The 22,912-nt window shown below is 36.8% G+C and overlaps 2 protein-coding genes and 1 long non-coding RNA gene across 7 annotated transcripts; 2 read left to right on the top strand and 1 right to left on the bottom strand.

Moving 5' to 3' along the window:
- Positions 1–5: 5 nt before the first annotated feature.
- On the top strand, positions 6–7,107 carry LOC126826899 (uncharacterized). 4 transcript variants are annotated; one of them, XR_007682450.1, is made up of 5 exons: positions 6–212; positions 1,358–1,545; positions 2,303–3,584; positions 4,379–4,508; positions 6,425–7,107. XR_007682450.1 is itself a non-coding variant. In XM_056102132.1 (3 exons), the coding sequence occupies exons 1-3, from the start codon at positions 3,538–3,540 to the stop codon at positions 7,019–7,021; spliced, it is 774 nt and encodes a 257-aa protein (XP_055958107.1). In that variant the 5' UTR covers positions 3,265–3,537; the 3' UTR covers positions 7,022–7,107. The 4 variants fall into 4 exon arrangements, 1 of the variants encoding a protein (XP_055958107.1); XR_007682451.2 differs by lacking the exon at positions 6–212 and adding an exon at positions 224–472; XR_007682452.2 differs by lacking the exon at positions 6–212 and adding an exon at positions 638–874.
- An 876-nt stretch (positions 7,108–7,983) lies between these two features.
- LOC126826900 (uncharacterized) lies at positions 7,984–10,976 on the bottom strand. Of its 2 annotated transcripts, XR_008788713.1 has the most exons (3): positions 10,692–10,976; positions 8,511–8,550; positions 7,984–8,329 (listed from the first exon to the last, which is right to left on the bottom strand). It is a non-coding gene; the product is annotated as an uncharacterized LOC126826900 (long non-coding RNA). The 2 variants fall into 2 exon arrangements; XR_007682453.1 differs by lacking the exon at positions 10,692–10,976 and having other exon boundaries at positions 8,511–10,365.
- A 3-nt stretch (positions 10,977–10,979) lies between these two features.
- Positions 10,980–14,393, top strand: LOC126826875 (probable ATP-dependent RNA helicase vasa-like). The gene has a single exon (XM_050555972.2). It carries the CDS (start codon positions 11,037–11,039, stop codon positions 13,290–13,292), a length of 2,256 nt encoding a protein of 751 aa, XP_050411929.1. The 5' UTR covers positions 10,980–11,036; the 3' UTR covers positions 13,293–14,393.
- The last annotated feature ends 8,519 nt before the right edge of the window (positions 14,394–22,912 follow it).

Below are 22,912 nucleotides of genomic sequence, written 5' to 3'. Positions count from 1 at the left end.
TCTGCACAATACTGGATCTTCAATGAGTTACTTTCTATTTTTCACTCGGCAACCGGCTGCAGATTTCACTCGGCCAACTTCGGTTACTCCTCTACACCAAACCATGTTTCCAAACAGAGTTATCTTTCCGTGACCCGCAAATTATATTTTTAACAATGAGTTGAATTCTATAGGAGGTGTTGGAACTCCCGCAAACAGTGCCGGTGGTGCAAGTAAGTTATAAAAATAAATACAACTGACAAAAGGTTAAGGACCACCTTAAAGTAAAACAAGACAGGAATATTTGGTCATTTAAGTAATAGATATTTTTTAATTGAGGATTTCGAAAAATATAGGAGTCCATTAGATGATCTGGTCAGGAAAAGGATGAGGATTACAGACAAGAGTAGTGATAACCATCGTCATGTGTATCCCTCTCTCACTTGGAGAGAGAGAGAGAAATGGGGTTTAACGTCCACTCGACTAACATATGGTTCAATTTTATTTCCATAATTCGCTTGCGCGTAGGGATCTTTAGCTGTGGGAGGAAACCGGAGGACCTGGAGGAAACCCACGAGGTTGGACAGTCGACCCTACTCCTTGTCACGTACAACCGGGGATTCGAAACCACGCCAGTTGACTCAATGACAGACTTTATGATACAGCTAACCATTCAGCCATCCAACCCCCCCCCCCCTCTCTCACTTGGATCACGTCCTCAACACCTCTTGTTTGATTAGTACCATGGTACCAAAGGAACCTGATACTATTCTTCTTGGAGTGGCAAGACTTATGCTGGAAGTATTTTGTGATGGATATTACATGGTTCCAAATAAAAACCATCTGAATTTATTGTTGATGGTTAAATATCAAACAGACCTCATTTTAAACGGTGGTGCTTATCTTTTTGACACACATAATTTTTACCTGTACTACTGCTCAAAAGCTTTTAATTTTGTTTTAAAATTCTGTTAATTCGTTGATAAATCACGTTATTCTATTCTCTAGTCATGGTAGTCAGTTAAACTTGAAACCTGTATGTTTAAGTTGTAACCACTGTAAAAAGGATGGCTGTAGAAGAATCATGTTCGTTCTGAATCTAAATGTAAAACCTATTCCCCCCCCCCCTCCCCAGCCGCTGATCAACAGAAATGAGCAAAGTGAACCTGGGCACTAAACAATATTCAGAATACAAGTTATTTAGAAGTTTATTTTGTTTGTGGCTTGATAAATACAAGAGAACACTTTTCAAGACGTCGTCAGAAATGAACTGTGAAAAAACTTGTATTTAATACACCGGTATATTAGTCATGGTTTATTCAATACAGTTACTAAATGCAGCTTTAACAAACTACATTTTTTAATGGTTTATTTACAGAGAAGAAATGGGAAACATTACCAGGCTGCCAGACACGCCCCATTGATAACAAAGGTCTGCCTGCTGCCGCTGTACACAAAACACCCAACCCAGAACCAATCGATGCCACAAAATTGCCGCTAGCAGAAAAAATTCGACGACTTTCAATGTTTTTACGAAGTGAAAAAAAAGTAATCAATGAAATTATGGTGAGGTTTTATTTATTAAAGATACATTATGGGAGATGGAGATAAGATAACGAGTTAGCAGTTCTCACTATAATAGTTAAAAACTACATAATGTAAAGGGAATTTGCTGAAAATGTCAGTCAAATTGGTCCACTATGAACCGAAAACTAAGCGGATGAAAGTTTCGCCTAGCCTCGAAACTAATAGTCTCGATTGTTAATTGTTGTGATTTAATTATCAATGAGCGATAGCAGCATATAGAATTGTAATCCAGTCGACATCGAAGGCTAGCCTTGACATCGGGAGTTTATTATGGTCTGGATAAGTTAATTAATGTCTAATTAATAATTTAGATAAGATTTCAGGCCTAAAGAAAGACCTGAAATTGACAGGTTTAGCTCTTGCATAATGCATGTTTAATATTTTTCACAATAATCTCATTAAAAACACAGATTCTGCTTTATTTTTATTTTTATTTTTATTCAAGCATGTATTACGTATAAAATTCTTTTATTTGCCCATCTACATAAGACCAGTTGGGCGAGTTTGGGTGGTCGAAGCGTTAATGCGTCATTACCCGCTTGTACGTGACAAGGAGTAGGGTCGTCTGTTCAACCTCGTGCGTTTTCTCCATGTCCTCAGGGTTTCCTTCCACTGCTAAAGACCCCTAATGAAATAAAATGAACTATATGTTAGTCCCGAAATGACCTAGTGTCGAGTGAACAATAAAGCCCATTTTCCTCTCTTTCCCATTAAATCCTATTTTATTTCATTTTAGTTGTTTGAGAATTCTCTGATGAGTTGTAAAGTTGGAATTTGACCAGATTTTTTGATCGATGGCATGGTACAAGGAAAGAACGGATCCTTTTTCACTGGCCGACTTAATCTGGGTGGTGTGTTCCTAGCCAGAGCTATCGGCATCAACAAGAAAGAAATCAAACTGTCATGTTTCAAGAAGGCGGTGGAACTTTATCGTACCCTTCCTGTCACTGAAATTTTGAACCAGGATGATATGACCCCAAAAGTTATCAAGGAGAAACTGGAGAATTTTAACTCGACCGTTGCTAAGATGGAGAAAGAAACAATTGCAGAGTTACCCCCACCATCTATTTTGAAACAGATCCAAGATATTCTAACCAATCCTAAATATGCTTCAACCAATTCAGTCAGCAAAATGGAGTTGGCGGCCTCTGTGGCTAAATGTCGAGTCCGTTGTCGATATGATGTAGAGAGTTGTAAAGCTGAATCAGGGAAAGTTTATCATAAGGGAATGTACTTTATTGACAACATACTACAAGGTGCAGGTGTTTCAGTTTCCAAAAAAACTGCTAAGTCATTGTGTTATAATATGGTGGTTGAACGACTGACCACCATGAATGTTGAACATGGCAACATCTTAGATGGTGTCGAACAGTCTGTCATAACAGAAGCAGAAGCACAGGTTCAGAGCACTTTGGTAAAGGCAGCACCAAATCCTAGGGCATTTGATCTCCGTGAACAGTTTGTCAAAATGAACGAACTTAGCAGTGCCACGCATCCTGCATCCATCATTACTGTCTTGGATGGAATTTTCAACGATGTAAAATTGACGCCCATTTGTCTATACCGTCGTAGCATGAACACAGAAATAGAAAAGGAGAAAATTTTCTGTAACCTCTATCTAGCTGGTCATCTCATCATGATTGGTGAAGCAGAGAACCGAACAGATGCCCAAGCAGACGCTTACTCTAAAGCCCGATAGGTTTCACGAACTGTGACCCCGAGTTCATCCTCCCCCAACACAGTAAACTTCAACCACACGACCAAGCAGCAACAGATGTTATCGACTTTCGTGTCAAGGGCAACTGCATTTTGGAAGATAACTGTTCGAATCTTCATCGCTTACAATGGACCCGAAAACCTATATCAACACTACCAGCCAAGGATATCGTTGTCTTTGAGGACGTCAGTTGGATAGTAGATCGTAAAGTTCAAGGTTTCTATATTTTACAACATTCATGTTTTGTCAACAATATGTTGTTGGAATGGGAGTTTTTTGACAATGATGATCGTGTATTCAGGTAAGTTGCCTTAAGGCCTAGTCTGGTCTCCCGGCCATAATCTTAAGGCCTAGTCTTGTGTCTTCCGGTCTCAACTGTAAGGCTTAGTCTTGTATCTTCTGGCCTCAACTGTAAGGCCTAGTCTTGTGTCTCTTAAGACCTAGTCTTGAATCTCTTAAGACCTACTGTAGTCTTGCGTCTTCCGGCCTTAACTGTAAGACTTAGGCTGTGTTTCCTGGCCTTAGCCTTCAAGCCAGAATTTCATATTTTCTATGAAAGTCAAAACATAATTATTTCTATGTCTTTTGCTCAATAGGTTATCAACTCACTATTATACGACTATGGGCATTATTTCCCACCCTTAAAAATCATTGACACAGGAAATAATAACACAATTACCTCCCTTGTTTTCCTATTGCCTCCATGCATTAGCTATCTTCAAATGTTGGAATTCGAAAATGATAATTTTGCCAATTTCGCAGCTGGCAATAGTGAATTATAGGATTAATAGGATTATTCTTTAACAAGGTAGGACTGTGTATGGATACCATCTATTTTAAGGCTTTATTTTAATAAATTTTAAAAATATAACTTAACAAATATGAAATTGTAGCTTTAAGATCTAGTCTTGTCCCATTGATCAAAATTTTGAAATGTTCAGTTTGCTTGTTACTCTTCTTTTGTTTTTAGGGGTGGTTGAGTGGTCCAAGCTCATAAGATCTTTCATTGAGTCAAACCTCCTGGGTGTCAGTCCAAAAATGTTGGTTTGTTTTGTGTGAGTGTTAATCCCCATTTCTCTCTTTTTTTACTTTAAGATGTCAGATGAAGATACAGAAGGAAGATGTTGGAACCGAACCTGCAGTGTCTCTTAGTAAGATAGGCTCTAGAAATTTTGCAGCAGCTGATATCTTGTTTAAGCTCTACGAAACACAACCAGTCATAGAGGTAAGTTATTCTATTGAATACTTGAATTAGCTTTAGGGCTATGGATTCCTGAGCTAAATAGGGCCTACATTATATAAAGATAGGTTGCCAGGCAACTAAACATACGCCCACAGCAGCTAAATCGTCCGAGCGGTCGACAAGAGTTGTTGTATATTTGTTCTTTTGTAGGTAATTAGGGGGCATTTAATAGACAACTTCATACAGATGACATTATAATTTTCGTCGTTTGAGGGTTCACAAGGTTCTAAAAACTAAAATAAGGGCTGTAACTCAGGAAGTAATCTACAGAAATTATTGAAATTCGACAGACTTTTTCGTTTTACTAATTCAAATAATACATATCAATTTCATACAGATCGGATGATAACTTTTGTCGTTCGAACGTTCACAAGATTCAACAAAGTAGAACAAGGGCCATAACTCTAGAAGTAATTGACAGAAATTGCTGACATTCAATAGGCTTCTTCATTTCACTAATTTAAATGATGCATATGAATTTCATACAGATTGGGTGATAACTTTTGTCGTTCAAGCGTTCACAAGATTCAACAATGTGAAACAAGGGCCATAACTCTAGATGTAATTAACGGAAATTTGCTGAAACTCAATAGGCTTGTTCGTTTTACTAATTTAAACGATACCTTTAAATTTCATACAGATCGTATAATAACTTTTGTCGTTAAAGCAACCACAAGGTACAACAAAGTGAAACAAGGGCCATAACTCATGGCGTAATTAAAGGAAATTGCTGAACTTCAATAGGATTCTTCGTTTCACTAATTTAAATCATGCATATCAATTTCAAACAGATCGGATGATAACTGTTGTCATTAGAGCATTCACAAGATTCAACAAAGTGAAACAAGGGCCATAACTCTAGATGATTAACGGAAATTGCTGAAATTCAATAGGCTTCTTCGTTTCACTAACATAAATATTGCATATAAATTTCACAAAGATCGTATGTTAACTTTTGGCATTAGAGCGTTCACAAGGTTCAACAAAGTGAAACAAGGGCCATAACTCTAGACGTAATAAACAGAAGTTATTGAAATTAAATAGGCTTCTTCATCTCACTAATGAAAACAACATATATCAATTTTAAAACAATTGGATGATAACTTTTGGCGTTAGAGCGTTCACAAGAAATTGTGGACGATGGACGGACGGACCGACGGACGTACCGACAGACGGACGGACGGGGGCGACGGCAATATACGTCCACATTTCAGTGTGGGCGTATAAAAACCAATTTAGCCAAGCATTGCATTTCTACACCCTTTCACTGAAGCAACGTTCCTGTCCCTTGAGCAGGGTTATCCTGTGACAACACCAGAAGATTGATATATGGGTGGGCTGGTCTAGTGGTCTAATGCATGCCCTTTAGATCATAAGATATGTCCTTGAATCAATTTGAGCCAAGCTTGTATGTGACAAGGAGTAGAATCTCATGTCCAGTATCGTGCATTTTTTTCCCGTTCCGTCAACATGCTGCCAATGGCTATACAAGGGACCTTTTTTCTTGTCCAGTCCATCTTGCCCTTGCAACAAGACGAAAAAAGGCTGGAAAAACCTGAGGAACTTCATTGGCCAGATTAAAAACAGATTCTTATCAATGAGCCAGTGTCCTACACACCGAGTCAGAACCCACCGAGCCAGCGGTTTACCCACAGAGGTGGGTCTTTACCCACTGAGACATTGTCTTACCAACTGAGCTGGTGGCTTAACCCCTGAGCCGATGGCTTATCCACAGAGCTGGCACCTCATGTACTGAGCCACCTTGGTTTTCGTTCTGCTCTTGTATTGCACATAAAAATGCCTTCCTGGCTAGGCACAGATTTGACCTTTAATTGATGAATGCCATTATTTAAAGTTAACCTAGATATCATGTCTTAGTAAATCGTTTTTCATTCCAGGTTTCTGCTTACACTAAACCTGATCAAGCGATAGAATCTGTCAGTTTTGATACGTTGCTTAAAGAAGCGGAGGTGTTGAAGAAAGCTGCCGAGGATGCAGGAGAAAACGTTACAGCTACTACAGCTGAGGGAACTGATTCAGAAACTGAGACCAGTGACACAGATGTTGAAATGAAGGAAGAAGTAACAGATTCACAGGCTAAGAAGAAATATCCTAGAAAACCACATTACCGTCATGCTGATAGATTTATTTTAAAAGCTGCCCAGGCACGACTAGACGAATTCATTAAAGTTAAAATGCTAAAAGATCTACTGTTTGGACCTGCTTTCCCTCATCATATCACACGCCAGATTAACGGCTTACTGTATAACCTCCCCGTTCCAGTTCGCTTTATAAATCATTCCACTAGAAATCAGATGTACACCATTGTAACGCAAAGTATGTCACCGATCAAAATTGTCGCATTTCTCAAAGCCAACGGTGGACAGTCTGGTCGCTTTCGTTTAGTCGACAAATCAGAACTTCCGACACATAAGGACATTTTACCAGAACTTAAAAGTAGGGAAATTTTAACTAAGATCAAATCCAAATTTTAGTAGAAATTTCAATTTTGATTGGCTAAGCACTAAAACCAATCAAATTGTTGGCTTTTTTTTGCTAATAAATATAAGTGCTAGTCTAATGTCTTGTCTCAATTACATCTTCAACAGTATGGTTTTGTTTCTAATTTAAAATCCAAATATTTGTCTAAAGTCTTTACCAGTTGTGTGGTTGAGTGGTCTGATGTATGCTTTAGATCATAAGGTCTGTCATTGATTCAAGTGCCATGGTTTGTTTTGAAGGTACTTCCAACCTTATTTTCGCCAGTCATGTTTGGCCGTTTTGACTGACTTGCAGTGAAATTGACCAACTGGAGAATACTAGTAGATCATAAGGTCTGTCTAAAGTTTAGACAAATATTTGGATTTTAAACTAGATTTATAAGGGGCATTTTAAAGGGGCATTGGCGCCATTGGGTAAGATTAGATAAGAGCTGACAGTTCTCGCTATAATAGTTCAACAATAAATAATAGAAACAGAAAATGCTGAAATTTCAGTCAGATTGCTTTGCTCTGAACCGAGATATAGGTGATTCAGTTTTAGGCTACAGAGCCAATTTTCTGAAAGGTAACCTTTTCTGTGGTTCAAGTATCTGATGTGAGAATCTGGGCCCTGTTTCTCGAAATCTTAACAGTGGGAATGCAGTCGACCCTACTCTTGGAAACGAAGCTAAGCCTCTTCACTAAATGACAGACCTTATTATCCAACACGAATGCATTATCATTTGACTCCACCCCCTCCCCTGCAGTGACACATGAATGTTGTGACCAATAACCACTTTCCTGTCTTAAGGCCTTTGAAAACAGTATTCCTCATTATTAATTTGTCCCAACTAATCATGGTTCATGAATGCGTGTTCTCGATATGTTGACACTTCTACGATGGTGGGTGACTACGAGTCATGAGTGAAATAATCTTATTTCGTTTAATCTGTTATACTAATATAGAGAAAATACAATTTACATTTTATGGATATAACTTTTATGGATATAACTGTTACAACAAATAACACATCTACACAAATTTTTAAGTTGACCTCATTTCAATCAAAGTAAATACATGTACCCGTAAGTATTGTTTATATTCGCGTTACGTTTGGTAGTGGAACAGTGACACTGACATATTGTACATCGTTGACTTCAGGGTTAGGCTTGTTGTCTACCAAAGTTAGGTTAACATCTTCCACTACACTGCAAAGTCAGTAACATCATCAAGCTAACCTTTGCTAAAAGGTTAATGTTAATAACATCCACCAATTAGTCTATACACTAAACACAAGACCTGCAGCATTCAATCTCTGTGATCTGTAAATAATTAATAAAAAAACATATGAACTTACTTCAAATTTACACACTATAACTTATTACATAAACTTTATGTAGATAAGGAAAGTGAATTTTGAGATGCACTCCAATGACAAGTAGTTGATTTACATAAAAATTTACAAAAATAAGAACTGTTAATGAAAATAATAAACTGATTTACCTCAAGATAGATAATTGGAAATATTTTCTATACTTTTCTTCTGAAAAATGAAAGGGCGTAGTTTTATTATAAAACAAGGAACATGTACTACAAAAACATATAATTATTAATGTACCCCCTCGCCAACACGTACATTTGGAATTCATTTAATATAGTTAACTAAAAAAAATGTTAAAATCACAATTAATTATGATACCACAATTACAGGCTGGTAAAATCAACACAAAGTTCATACATTAGATTATAATAACCAGAATCGACTTTAAACTGATGTCTCTCACATATCAATGCCATAACTCTTGCAGTAATCATCAGATCTCGCTGAAAATCAATAGGCGTCTTGTCTCATGACCTTAAACACTGTGTATAAATTTAAAGTCAATTGGATTTTAAATTTAGCCTCTAGAGTGTTCACAAGATTTTTCAAAGTGATCAAGGGCCATAACTCTGGTAGTAATTATCGGATATCGCTGGAAATCATTAGGCTTCTTCGTCTCATGACCTTACACACTGTGTAACAATTTGGAGTCCATTGGATATTAACTTTAGCCTCTAGAGCGTTCACAAGATTTATCAAAGTGATCAAGGGCTATAACTCTGGCAGTAAATATCAGATATTAACTTTAGTCTCTAGAGCGTTCACAAGAAATTGTGGACGACGGACGTATAAAAATAAAAACAAAGTTTAAAAGAATCAACTTAATTAACAAAAACAATAATTAAACAATCAAAAACTAAACAGATAAATCAAATTCAAACGGAACAAATAAAGCAAAGAAAAGGAAAAAAGCAGTTCATTACCATTCTACATTAAAAAAATAAAGGAAATCAACTTGCGAAAAAAACTTTCATAAAATAAGAGTAAAGTAACACTAATGTTAATACTTTTTTAACGACACTACTTGGGCTCCCGGCACCCCTACACCCAAGCCTATCCACACCACAACAAAGGTCCATTTCATTGATTTTTTTCAATTTAATGGTCAAAGCCATCAAAAAAAAAAACCAACCCATTTAAAACACTGAAAAAATAATTTCAAATTCTACCTTTATAATCAAGAAATATAAACTTTAAATATGTAATATGTAATTCAGATCTAATTTTCCATCAAAATCAATGTAAATGGACCTTTGTTGACCAGATAAGCAAATTACATTGATACTAACTTCAGACTTTACAATTTTGTATAGAATTCGAACATTAAATGATCATGCGACCGAACCTCCAGCATGAGGTCCCTAACAATATCTATTTAAGAATAACAGAAACCATAAATTAAAGGCGTTTTTAGGACCTGAGCTTCGACCATATTAGATAGTAAAAGCTTAATTGATTCTATTAGTTAAGTATAATATTTGAAATTAGATCTATAATATATAATTATGATTTTAATAAATCTTAGCTGACAATAACGTGCGGATTTCATTCAGTTTTAAAATTGGTACTATATAGAGCCTAGCCAGTATAGCGATTCTGAAGGGAAAATACCGCTTATGACTCATGACGTCACTCAAATATGACAGAAAAGCACTTATTTTGGTGCCATCCCACGCATTGACTGGTATATAGAGCGTTTTGATCATTTGAAACTTTGAGTTTGACCTGAAACCCTATTAATTAATAAATAGGTAATATTAATAAAACAATACTACTAGGCCTATTTATTAGTATTTAGAATATATATCATATGTAGGCCTACATACACTGTCATACAGTGCCTTTATTTACAAGTTACATCTGATTTATTAACTGATTATCAGACTTATCCATTTGTGTGTATCTCATTGATCATTCTCAGGCTCAAGTTATACTCCTGACAAGTCCACGAGTCACGATACTGTGACCCCCTGTTGGTTGCACTTACTTGTAGTTAAACTGTCACTACTACAACTTAAGGGGTATAAATAAAATGCTTGAAATGAAGTCGGACTAGGTAGATATCTAGGCCTAATTATAATGTAGACTTGTTTTCATATCGATTACCCGACGCCAAGACCACTTCTACTGTACTAGCACTAATTTCAATGTAGGCTACTTAGTAGTCTTACCCCAAAAGTTAGAAAAGACTTTGTCAGCAAAAAATATTATTTACAATCGGTACATCTATGATTAAGATTTGATTTATGCAGTTTTAGTCAAATACTAGCCTACTATAAAGTAACAAACTTCATTTACATTACCCAGGTCAGAAAATCTCCTCAGAAAATAAAAGACAACTGTTTAGTGTTTGTAGCCCAATAAATATAAGAAGCTGACGCCGTTAAAAACAGTGTTAGCCTAAACATCAGAATATTGCGCCAAAAGCAAACCAGTTAAAAATATAATTTGCGGGTCACGGAAAGATAATTCTGTTTGGAAACATGGTTTGGTGTAGAGGAGTAACCGAAGTTGGCCGAGTGAAATCTGCAGCCGGTTGCCGAGTGAAAAATAGAAAGTAACTCATTGAAGATCCAGTATTGTGCGAATGTTCTGGGGGAATCAGTCCTCATAAAGTAACTGAGAAGAAAACACGTGGGCTAAAAAACATGGCAGATTTGGACGAGACACCCTCCGGGAATGCCACAACGATGTCTAAGCAGACTAAAGGATTTGGTAGAGGATTTGGTCGTGGTGTTCTACAAGAGATAAATAGCGAAAACAACAATTATAACACATCCAAACCAGGTGGCTTGTCAAACGGTTTTGGAAAGTCACGAAATGAAAGTGGATTTGGAAGCAAACCGACTTCAAATGGTTTTGGCAACGCAGACGAAAATTCCGGTTTCCAGAAAAGTGGTGGTTTTGGAGGAAACTTTGGCGGTGGTTCTAAAGGTTTTGGATCCACGAATGGCAGAAGTGGAGGTGGTTCTGGATGTTTCAAGTGTGGCGAAGAGGGTCACATGTCGAGAGAATGCCCAAGTGCAGGTGGCCAATCAAGAGGAAAAGGCTGTTTTAAATGTGGAGAGGAAGGTCATATGTCAAGAGAATGTCCAAGTGCAGGTGGTCAGTCAAGAGGAAAAGGCTGTTTTAAATGTGGGGAAGAAGGTCATATGTCAAGAGAATGCCCAAGTGCTGCAGGTGATGGTGGCAGAAGCTCTGGGGGATTTGGTGGTGGTGGTGGAAGAAGCTCTGGGGGATTTGGCGGTGGTGATGGTGGCACAAAAAGTGGGGGATTTGGTGATGGTGGCGGATTTGGGGGTGCTGCCAAGAGTGGAGGAAACAGCAGTGGTTTTGGTGGTGGTGGTCATAAAAACTCTGGATGTTTTAAATGTGGTGAAGAAGGTCACATGTCGAGAGAATGTCCAAATGCAGAAACAAAAGATGGAGAGAAGAGAGAAATTTATGTTCCACCAGAGCCAAGTAATGATGAAGCGGAAATGTTTAAGAGCATTGAAAAGGGTATTAATTTTGACAAGTACGATTCCATTCCAGTCGAAGTATCGGGACGGTCACCAGTATCATTTATTAGCAATTTTGATGAAGCAGGTTTAAGAGACACTTTTCTTAGAAATGTTAGGAAAGCTAATTATGATAAACCAACACCAGTTCAGAAATATGCCATTCCAATTATTATGGCAGGTCGGGATCTTATGGCCTGTGCTCAAACTGGTTCAGGAAAAACTGCAGCCTTTGTTTTACCGGTGATAACCTGTATGATGAAAGAAGGCTTACAATCAAGTCAGTTCTCCGAAATACAAACACCACAAGCTATTACTGTTGCACCAACCAGAGAACTTGCTGATCAGATATGGAAAGATGCTAGAAAATTCGCACATGGTACAGATTTGAGGGCAGTTGTGTTGTATGGTGGCACATCAGTTGGGCATCAGTTTAGACAAGTTGAACAAGGTGCACATTTTGTTGTAGGTACACCAGGTAGACTCTTAGACACTATTAATAAGGGGAAAATAAGTCTTGCCAAATGTAAATTCTTAATTCTTGATGAAGCCGACAGAATGTTAGACATGGGTTTCGAACCAGACATTAGAAAGTTAGTTGAAACAATGGGTATGCCTTCTAAAACTGAGAGGCAAACTCTTATGTTTAGTGCTACATTCCCTGAAGAAATTCAGAAACTGGCAGCAGATTTCTTAAACGATTACCTGTTTGTAACAGTTGGTCGAGTTGGTGGGGCTAATACAGATGTTGAACAATTATTTTTTGAAATTGATAGACTCGAAAAGAGAGAAAAACTTTGTTCCATTTTGAATGATGCTGGAACAGACAAAACACTTGTTTTCGTAGAACAAAAGCGAAATGCAGATTTTCTTGCTTCATATCTAAGTCAATCAGGATTCCCAACAACAAGCATACATGGTGATCGCCTTCAACGAGAAAGAGAAGAGGCTTTACTAGACTTTAAAACTGGTAAAGCTCCGATCTTGGTTGCAACAAATGTGGCTGCGCGTGGTCTGGATATTCCTGGCGTTAAACATGTTGTAAATTATGACCTGCCACAATCTATAGATGAATATGTTCACAGAATTGGTCGAACTGGAAGATGTGGTAATATTGGCAGAGCAACCAGCTTCTATTCGCACGATTCAGATTCTGCCTTGGCAAAAAGTTTGGTTAGGATTTTGTATGAAGCAAGTCAAGGTGTACCCTCATGGTTGGAGAGCTATGCTGCCAGTGCCATGGAATCAACTGGTGGTCGTATTGGTGGTAGGTTTGGTGGTAAAGATATCCGACGTAATGAATCTGGTGGTGGACGTGGCGGTGATTCAAATGAATGGTTTGATGGCAATAACGCTGGTTCTAATGCAACTGGTGGGGGAGGAGATGAAGAAGAATGGGATTAATGTGATCCGTTTTATAGAACCATAAACAATTATCATGGACAGTCTAATTCCAGCTTTGAAAATATATGGAGTGCTAATTAAAAAGCTGTATAGGCCAAAAAGTTGTGATTATTATTGAAATACAGAGACTAGAAAACTGATAAACCTTCACAAAATATTTGCAACAAATTATGTGCTAAACATTTTTTTTCTTCTGTTAATATGTTATGTTCAATTGTTTTTGTGTATTACCATATACTCAACCCACTTTTGAAAACATACAAATGTAGGTTTTTAAGAGCATTATGATTAGCTATATCGGTGTCATCGTTTATTTTACATGTGACCATGGTTATTTCTAAGAAGATTTTGTGAACAGTCTTTCACCTTGCAAATTTTGTGATTCTAATGTTTGGATATTCTAATTATTCTTTGTAACCCAAGAGAATCCGTCACAAACAGTGATAATTTTTTTTAATTTTGATATTGAAATATGGTTATGGAGACATGTAAGAAAAATAGGACTTGATGTAATTTGCCTAATATATGGTACATTTAAATGGTTGGAGTCCATGCTTTATATTGAGCACAATTGTATCTTGCTCATAGGCCTACATGTACATGCATAACGTTTTGGGTGACTTGTCTATTAGTGAAGTTAAAGATGACCAAATCTGATGTAATTACCATATGTATTCTGCTGTGTAAATATAACTAAATGGTGCCAGAAATATCTTTGTATTATACATGTACATTTGTTCATAGTACACCTGTACTATTAAAGGCTATAGAATAGAACTTGTATTATACATGTATAGATATTCCATTGAAGAAAGTCTGGTCAGAAAAGTAAACCATTAATTGCTACATTATGTGGTGATATTATGTAAATGATATTACAGAAAAAGAAACTTATGATAGTTTATTGCTTGTGATAGAAGTAAATATACTTTTCTTCAGTTCTGTGCCAAATTATATTTCCATGAGCTAATTTAATTTTATTTGCAAGCATTATTACATGGTTAGTGCTATTATTTTAACATCTAGTAAAATTTACTATTTCTTTGATCATATTTTTGTCTTGTTTCATTCAATAAAAAAATGTTATCTTTGGTTTTATAATCAGATGTTTTTGTTATCAGGGAGTTGAATATTTTATATAGATTATTTGGCTTGCAAGACAAATATTTTACTGCATTTAAAATATTAGATATTGTTTGGCGAATTTAACTTTCCTTTGATCATATCTAGGAAAATCTCTTGGTTGAATCTGCGGTCACAGTTAAAACCAGATTTTTCTAGATATATTGTTCGTAGGTTTTACCCTCCTTGGATATACCATTGACTTGTGAGATGGGATTGGTTAACAATGGGACATATTTGAGCGGGAGATTTTAGTGAAAAAGTGGGTCATGGTCTTCTTGAATCGAGGTCAGAGTGCAAAAAAGGGCATACCCACTGGGTATTACCGTTGTTGTGGGTTTACCCAGTAGATCTAACTTTAATTGGATATGTTAATATTCTTGTTCCGGCATAATTTGTGCTGCATTTAGATTTGTTTGCAGAAAAGGAGATACCATTTGAATTCATTATTGAACTAAAGCCCATTTGACCCATAATTGTACCATTGAGATGGCGTTTCCCATACTGGGGTCGTTGAAAAACTTTAGGGGATCTATGGAAACTGATTCTACAATATATTGTTGCTTGGTGTTGGATTTAGATAAAAAGCAATCCTAGGTTATTCCACTTGGTATTAGGCTCCTGCCAATCACATATCCTCTGGACTAGAGAAAAATGAGTGTTTAAAAAACACAACTGAGGATGACTGAGAATAGTATATAAAATTCTGTGGGACTAATAAATAGGGTCCGCCTGTTACTGCCTTCTTGGATAAATGAAATGGAGGGGGGGGGGTAGCTTCTTTTCTGCACAAATGATGCCAATGAAGATGGGCATACATGTACACTATGCTGTAAGTGAAATTGGCCTGGACAGCGGCACTATGACCCACTCTATTTCGATTTCCAACTGTCGAGGTTCTTTATGTTTAACAGGACCTGGATTGTTATGTCCCATCCACTGTTTTGTCTGGGCCTCTGTCCTACACCACTGATAGGGGGGACCCAGGCTGAGCCACTTTTAAGGACACAATAACTGCCCCAATATGAGGAAGAATGTTTACTTGCTGTATAAGGTAATTAGCTATTTCCACATTTCCGACAACCTTGCCAATTTAATAGATTTTAATATTTAATAGATTTCTTTTCAAATGTTGTATGAGGCACTGAGTTCAATTTTATTTCAATAATTCGCTTGTGCGTAAGGGTCTTTAGCAGTGGCAGAACCTGGAGGAAACTCAACGGTTAGACTGGCAACCCTACTCCTTGTCACGTACAACTGGGGAATCAAAACCACAGACCTAATGATATAGCGCACATCATGCACTAACCATTCGGCCATCCAACCTCCCAGGAGTTGATGTACCCTATCAGGGCTGCCGACAACCAGTATCGCAGCGCAATTTGCGATACATATTTTGTCCGTTGCTAATCAAAAATTAAAATCTAACGTTTTTGATTCGCAGTAACAGCGAATCATTAATATGCCTGTCATTTTGGATATTGACACAAAGTTTTATTCACATTTCTCAACACGTTCAACGTGTATAAAATATTAAATAAATTTTATAAACAAAACGGAATTCTCGAATTCTCCGTGTGACATTTTCTTCTCGAACTACCCAGACTCAATTCATGATACTATATAATACAGGGACATAACTCTATGAATCGGGACTATTAAACCGGAAATAGGGAATCAAGTAGCACCACTCACGTTGCGAGACATGTCAATTTCGAGTAATTATATCAGTATTCAATTTGAAAAAAAATAAATTCAGTGTATCCCCCACGTATTGTAAATAAAATGTAAAAAATAAATACGTGTAAACGTATTGTAAAGTGAGAAATCAAAGTAAGAATTCCCGTAAACTATTATTGTTTATATCGCGTGCGTTTAGTTAATCGAGATTATTCGTAAAATACCGCGTGCTTCCGATTGAACAAAAATAATAACACACGATAAAAAGCAGACGAAATTGTTTTCTAACGAAGAAATAAGAAGCCACTGCCAAGAATTGGCTTCAGACATAAGGCCTAACAAAAGTCTACATTCATTCAGAAATGTTCACAGCTAGCTATGAGAAGTGCTAAAATTCTAAAAAATCTTAAGAATGAAATCTAATCATTTGCTATCAATTAAAATTAAAATAATTTTGTTATTTAGGTGTTTTATGTTGATTTGAAACTGAAAAACTGCTAATAATTTTTAAATTTGCTAATCAAATTTGGCAAAATTGGACTTTTTGATTAGCAGTGCTGCTAATCATCTGTGAAAAATTACCGAGAGCCCTAGCTGTACCCTATTGATTACAGCATTCTGTCCCGATTGTTTCCCCCTCTTTTCCGAAATATTAGAACTCTAACATGATGAAACTTATTGTTATTTAAATTTGGTGTGAAGAGAGAAATGGGGTTTAACGCCCACTAAAAATTTTGGAACTAACATATGGTTCAATTTTATTTCAATAATTCACTTGCGCGTAAGGGTCTTTAGCAGTGGGAGGACCCGGAGGAAACTCACAGGGTTAGACAGGGGACCCTACTCCTTGTCACGTACAACTGGGGAATCAAAACCATGGCAGTTAACTAAATGACAGATCTTACGATATAGCATGCATACACTAACCATTCGGCCATCCAATCCCCCCAGGAGTTTATGAACCTTATTGATTACAGCATTCTGTCCTGATTGTTTCCCCCTTTTTTATTGCCGTCACCCCCGTCCGTCCGTCCATCGTCCACAATTTCTTGTGAACACTCTACAGACTACATTTATCAACCGATTGTTTTGAAATTGATATATGTTGTTTGTATAAGTGAGATGAAGAAGCCTATTTAATTTCAATAACTTCTGTAAATTTTTTCTGGAGTTATGGCCCTTGTTTCACTTTGTTGGACCTTGTGAACGCTCTAACGACAAAAGTTATCAACCGATCTGTATGAAATTTATATGCATCATTTAAATTAGTAAAACAAAGAAGCCTATTGAATTTCAGCAATTTCCGTTAATTAAATCTAGAGTTATGGCCCTTGTTTCACTTTGTTGAATCTTGTGAACGCTTTAATGACAAAAGTTATCAACCGATCTGTATGAAATTGATATGCATCATTTAAATTAGTGAAATGGAGAAGCCTATTGAATTTCAGCAATTTCCGTTAATTTCTTCTGGAGTTATGGCCCTTGTTTCACTTTGTTGCACCTTAGTGAACGCTCTAATGACAACAGTTATCATCCGATCTGTTTGAAATTGATATGCATCATTTAAATTATTGAAATGAAGTAGCCTATTGAATTTCAGCAATTTCCGTTAATTACGCCGTGATTATGGCCCTTGTTTCACTTTGTTCTACCTTGTAAATGCTCTAACGACAAAAGTTATTATCCGATCTGTATGAAATTTATATGTATCATTTAAATTAGTAAAACGAACAAGCCTATTGAGTTTCAGTTATCACCTAAATTAGTGAAATGAAGACGAACTACAAAAGTTATCATCCGATCTGTATGAAATTCATATGCATTATTTGAATTATTAAAACGAAAAAAGCCTTTCGAATTTGAACAATTTCTGTAGATTGCTTCCAGAGTTACGGCCCTTGTTTTAGATTTTAGAACCTTGTGAACCTTCAAACAACGGAAATTATAATGTCATCTGTATGAAATTGTCTATTAAATTCCCCTAATTACCTACAAAAGAATAAATATGTGACAACCCTTGTCGACTGCTCGGACGATTTAGCTGCTGTGGGCGTATCTTTTGTTGCCTGGCTACCTATCTTTTCGAAATATTAGAACTCTGACATGATGAAACTTAATGTTATACTCAGCCAAATTAAAAACTTGACACTGATGAATCTCAACAAATTTTTTATTTTGTTAAGTCAAACAAATTTTAAAGTGTTTCTAACGATAGTAAGTAGTAAGAAGCCTTTAATTTCATAAAATTGTAAAGTCACGTGGATCACGTGACTTTTGAGCATATAAAGATGAAAAACCTGAAAAACACGTGCCAACACAAACTCGTGAGGTCAATCGATGCAAGTTTGCTTAAACTGAACACGCACACGTAACTTGAACTGGAAAAACAAATTAAAATTGTTATTTTCATCTTTGTTAGAAAATGCCGCGCCTTTCAAATGTAGAACGTCTACGTGTTTTAGGTAGGCTCTATGCTTGTCAGTCTGTGGTCACTGTTGCAAGAGCCTTTAATTGTTCAGCCAGACAATAATTAATCTTAGAATGCGACGTCACTCCAGGAAGATCAAGCAATACGATTACGACATCTTAGAAACAGATTTGTCACTGCAACCTCCACAAGTAGAGAGATGTTTGGTGGAAGGGTAACTGCACAAACTGTTCGAAATCGCTTGCAGACTGCTGGTCTTCGAGCTCGGAGGCCCTATAATGGACCAATATTGACACCTCTTCATCGCCGTAACCGACTTGTGTGGGCCACAAGACACATCAGATTCACTCAAAGACAGTGGAATTCGGTTGTCTTTAAGTACGAATCTTGATTCACTTTGAGATTTGCCGATGGCAGGGCCTGAGTGTACCGCAGATGAGGTGAACGTTACGCTCAAGTATGCGTCAGAGAAGTTGATGATTTGGTGGCGGCAGCGTAATGGTTTGGGGTTCTTTTTGTGCACATGGACGTTCTCCCCTTGTTGTTGTCCAAGGGAACTTAAATGCTGTCCAGTACAGGGATCAGATTTTGCAACCTGTTCTTCTTCCGTTTATGCAGAGACATGGGCCTGGACTAATGTTTCAACAAGACAATGCTCGACCCCATACAGCAATTGCTACCCAGAATTTTTTAAGAAATGCCAGTGTCCAAGTCCTGGATTGGCCGTCGCTTAGCCCCGACCTTAATCCTATTGAACACATCTGGGACGAACTAGGTCGACGTGTTCGTCAGCAAGTGAATCCAACACTGACTTTGCAGGACCTTCAACATGCTCTTGCTGAGCAGTGGTGACATCTTCCTCGGGTAGTGTTTACTAATGTTCTGAGATCCATGAGAAGACGTTGTGTGGCAGTACAAGACGCTAGAGGAGGCCACAACCGTTACTAAACACTTTATTCCGATTGTTCTCCAAGTCTGTGAATTTCACTTTGGGGGGTACTGTGACATCATGAACGTTATTAATGTCAAGGACTTTCGGCGAGACGTATTCTTGCTTTCTGTTGATGTCAAGGTCGTCTGTGCACAACATAACACTAAAATAGTTGCCTTAAGCCAAATATTAAAAATCTAGTCCCAAAAATCCCGAGTGTCAAGTTTTTAATTTGGCTGGGTATATTTAAATTTGGTGTGAAGAGAGAGAAATGGGGTTTAACGCCCACTAAACATTTCGGGACTAACATATGGTTCAAGTTTACTTCAATAATTCACTTGTGCGTAGGGATCTTTAGCAGTGGTAGGAAACCAGAGGGCCTGGAGAAAACCCACGAGGTTGGACAGGCGTCCCTACTTCGTCATGTACAACTCGAGGAATCAAAACCACACCAGTTGACTTAATGACAGATCTTATGATACAGCACAGACGTGCTAACCATTCAGCCATCCAAACCCCCTGGTGTGAAGAAAAGAGGATAATCCCTGTTGATTTTCAGCATTCTTGGACTTCCTGTTCCGGAGAAGCTTGTGAACACAAAAGAGATAACAATTCTTGAAGCCTTTGAATTTTAATACTTTTGTAAATTAATTACTTTGCTTTTCAGTGCATTGGGTCTGTAGAGTGGTTGTTATTGAAATTCATTGCACTTAATAATTCAAATCTTGTCATTTTAATAACCTGTTTTAGCCTAATTATATGCCTATATTGAAATGTAGTCTTATATTGTCGTCGCTTCTGATCATCCGTCCCTCCGCTACTCAAGAGGCTCCAGTTAATTTCTGTTCGACTTTAAATTTATACACAGTGTTTATGATCATAAGACGATGAAGCCCATTGATTTTCAAGAATTTCCAATAATTACTGCCTGAGTTATAGCCCTTGGCCTCTTCGAGAAATATAATGGATACTCTACCGACCAAAGTTATCATTCAAATGACTTTAAATTTATACACAGTGTTCAATGTCATAGATGAAAAAGCAGATATTCGACAAATACTGCCAGAGTCATAGCCCTTGACCTCATTGAATATTCTTGTTCATGCTCTACAGACGAAAGTTATCATTTGATTGAATTTAAATACATGTGTTTATGGTTCTGAGACCACGGACCTTATTGACTCTTTTAAACAAAAAATTGTTGATTAAGTTATGGCCCTTGATATATGAAAAATATTGTGGATGCTGTCAAGACCAAAAGTTTCATCCGATTGAATTTAAATTAATACACAGTACTATTTCTGATAATTTGAGCAGCTAAATTCATGATATTCAATGGTTTGTATACCAAACAGCATGTGACAGAACTAGTGTGTTGTATTTTTTTTCATTACCGACAAAAGAAAAAGTATGTGACACCACTTGTTGACTGCTCGGACAACTTAGCGGCTGTGGGGTGTATGTTTTGTTGCCGGGCAACTTATCTTTAATAAATGGATGATATGATTGTATCTGGGAGCCACAGTGGCTAAGTGGGTAAGACGCTGACGTGCTAGCCTGGAGGTCACTTTTTTCGATCCCTGTATTGGCCAAGAAAGATCATCAAGATTTTCAGACGTGGTTTCCCCTTGTCAGTGGTGCTGGACAGAGGGCCTGACAAGTACAGCTGTCTAGTCGTTCGGATGGGACAGAAAACCAAGGTCCCGTGTATACATTGAGTTCACGTAAAAGATCCCTTGGCAGTTGGAATTCAGTATAAGAGAAAGCCATAGTGTTGCTGCCTGGGCAAAATTTCCCCTCATAGCACACTGTATGGCATATCACCGTCTTCATTAGCCCAGTAAATGAGCAAAACAGTAGGACGTTAAACCCCATTTCATTTCATGATTTGTATCTGAAGAAATCTCTAGAGCATCCAGTTTAAATACTCACTGATTTAATTACTCAGCTTTCAGCAGACCATTGATGATTTGTGGAGTCACTGTTCCAATGGTTTTTATGCGCCCACATTTACAGGTGGATGTATATTGTCATGGCCCCTGTCAGTCTGTCCATCCACATTTTGTTTGTCCACACTATACAGGTCACAATATTTATCTGATTTTAACGAAACATGAAAATAGGTTTAAATCCTTCCTTTCAATATTAGCATGTATTGGACCGTAACTTCATGGGTTATGGCCCCTGACTGTACGAAAAACGTTTTTAGCTATTGTGGTCATTCTTGAGGTCACAATTTTTATCAAATTTTGATGAAACTTAAAATGTATAATTATAATTCACAGATCTTGGTTCCTTTCGATATTGGTGCATATCGGACTGTCACTTCCTGGATTATGGCCCCTGATTGTACAAAAAATCAAAATACATGTATATGTTTATATCCCAAAGATCTTGACCTGCATATTGGTCCATAACTTCCCAGATTGTACCAAATGCGTTTTAAGCTTGTGGACACTAGAGGTCACATTATTGATCCGATTTCAAAACCTTTTAAATATCACCGTTACACAAGAATGAGCTAGGTTTGAATTTCGCAAATTTAAATCCCATTCCAAGCCCACATTAAAATTAAAGATAGGTTCCCAGAAAAGTATTTATCGGGTGGTTATTTGCAATAAAAGTATGACAATTTTGGTATATATGGAAAGTAGAGATACAATCTTACTAGAAAAATACTGGATTTCCTGAAAAACAACATTTATAAATTTCAAAATGATTGTAGAGTATTCACATGAAACTGGGGACCACAGACCAACCTCTGAATGAATACATTTATGTTAAAATATTGAAGCCTCTGACTATCAAAGAAAGTAAATGAAATTGTTTTTAACAGATTGTCAATGAAGTTAAAGAATTATAGTAAATAACATACCAATAAATCACAACAAAATGTTTATTTAAGAGAATAATTTATTCCCCATAGTTTAATGTCAATAACTTACATATTCATCAGTACATATACCTTTTATTATAATATAAACATTAATACTATGATATGATCATACACTCTTTTATACTTATATATTTATATATAACTTCAATTTATTACATATTTAAATATGCGACATGTAGTAATAACATATTAATTTACAAGACAACCATATTGCTGATATCAGCAGTACTTTTATGTCACTACTATAGAAACTAGTATAACTATTCATAACAATTTCAGATATTTACAGATCATTGAAAAGAATAATGTGTAGGAGTAAAAAAGCTTCAAATGTCCTATCTACTAACTCAATATATTCTGTTTCAAGTTTGTGGGTTAAAAGAAACAGAGAATAGTCAAGAAAATGTGACCTCCTTTTTTGAAATCCTTATTATTTCTGTAATGTCCAAGTTTCCAAATTAAAAATTAAAATCAACCACTATATTCAACCACATCCAGTTTTTCACACAAAAAATGAAGAATAGTTAATTGGGTGCTTCTATTTTATCAACTTCCAAAAAAAA

The sequence above is a fragment of the Patella vulgata genome, chromosome 7 (genome assembly GCF_932274485.2).
Source record: "Patella vulgata chromosome 7, xgPatVulg1.2, whole genome shotgun sequence".
NCBI lineage: Eukaryota > Metazoa > Mollusca > Gastropoda > Patellidae > Patella > Patella vulgata.
The sequence above is the reverse complement of the archived record's forward strand: the minus strand, read 5'-3'. Positions and strand labels throughout refer to the sequence as shown.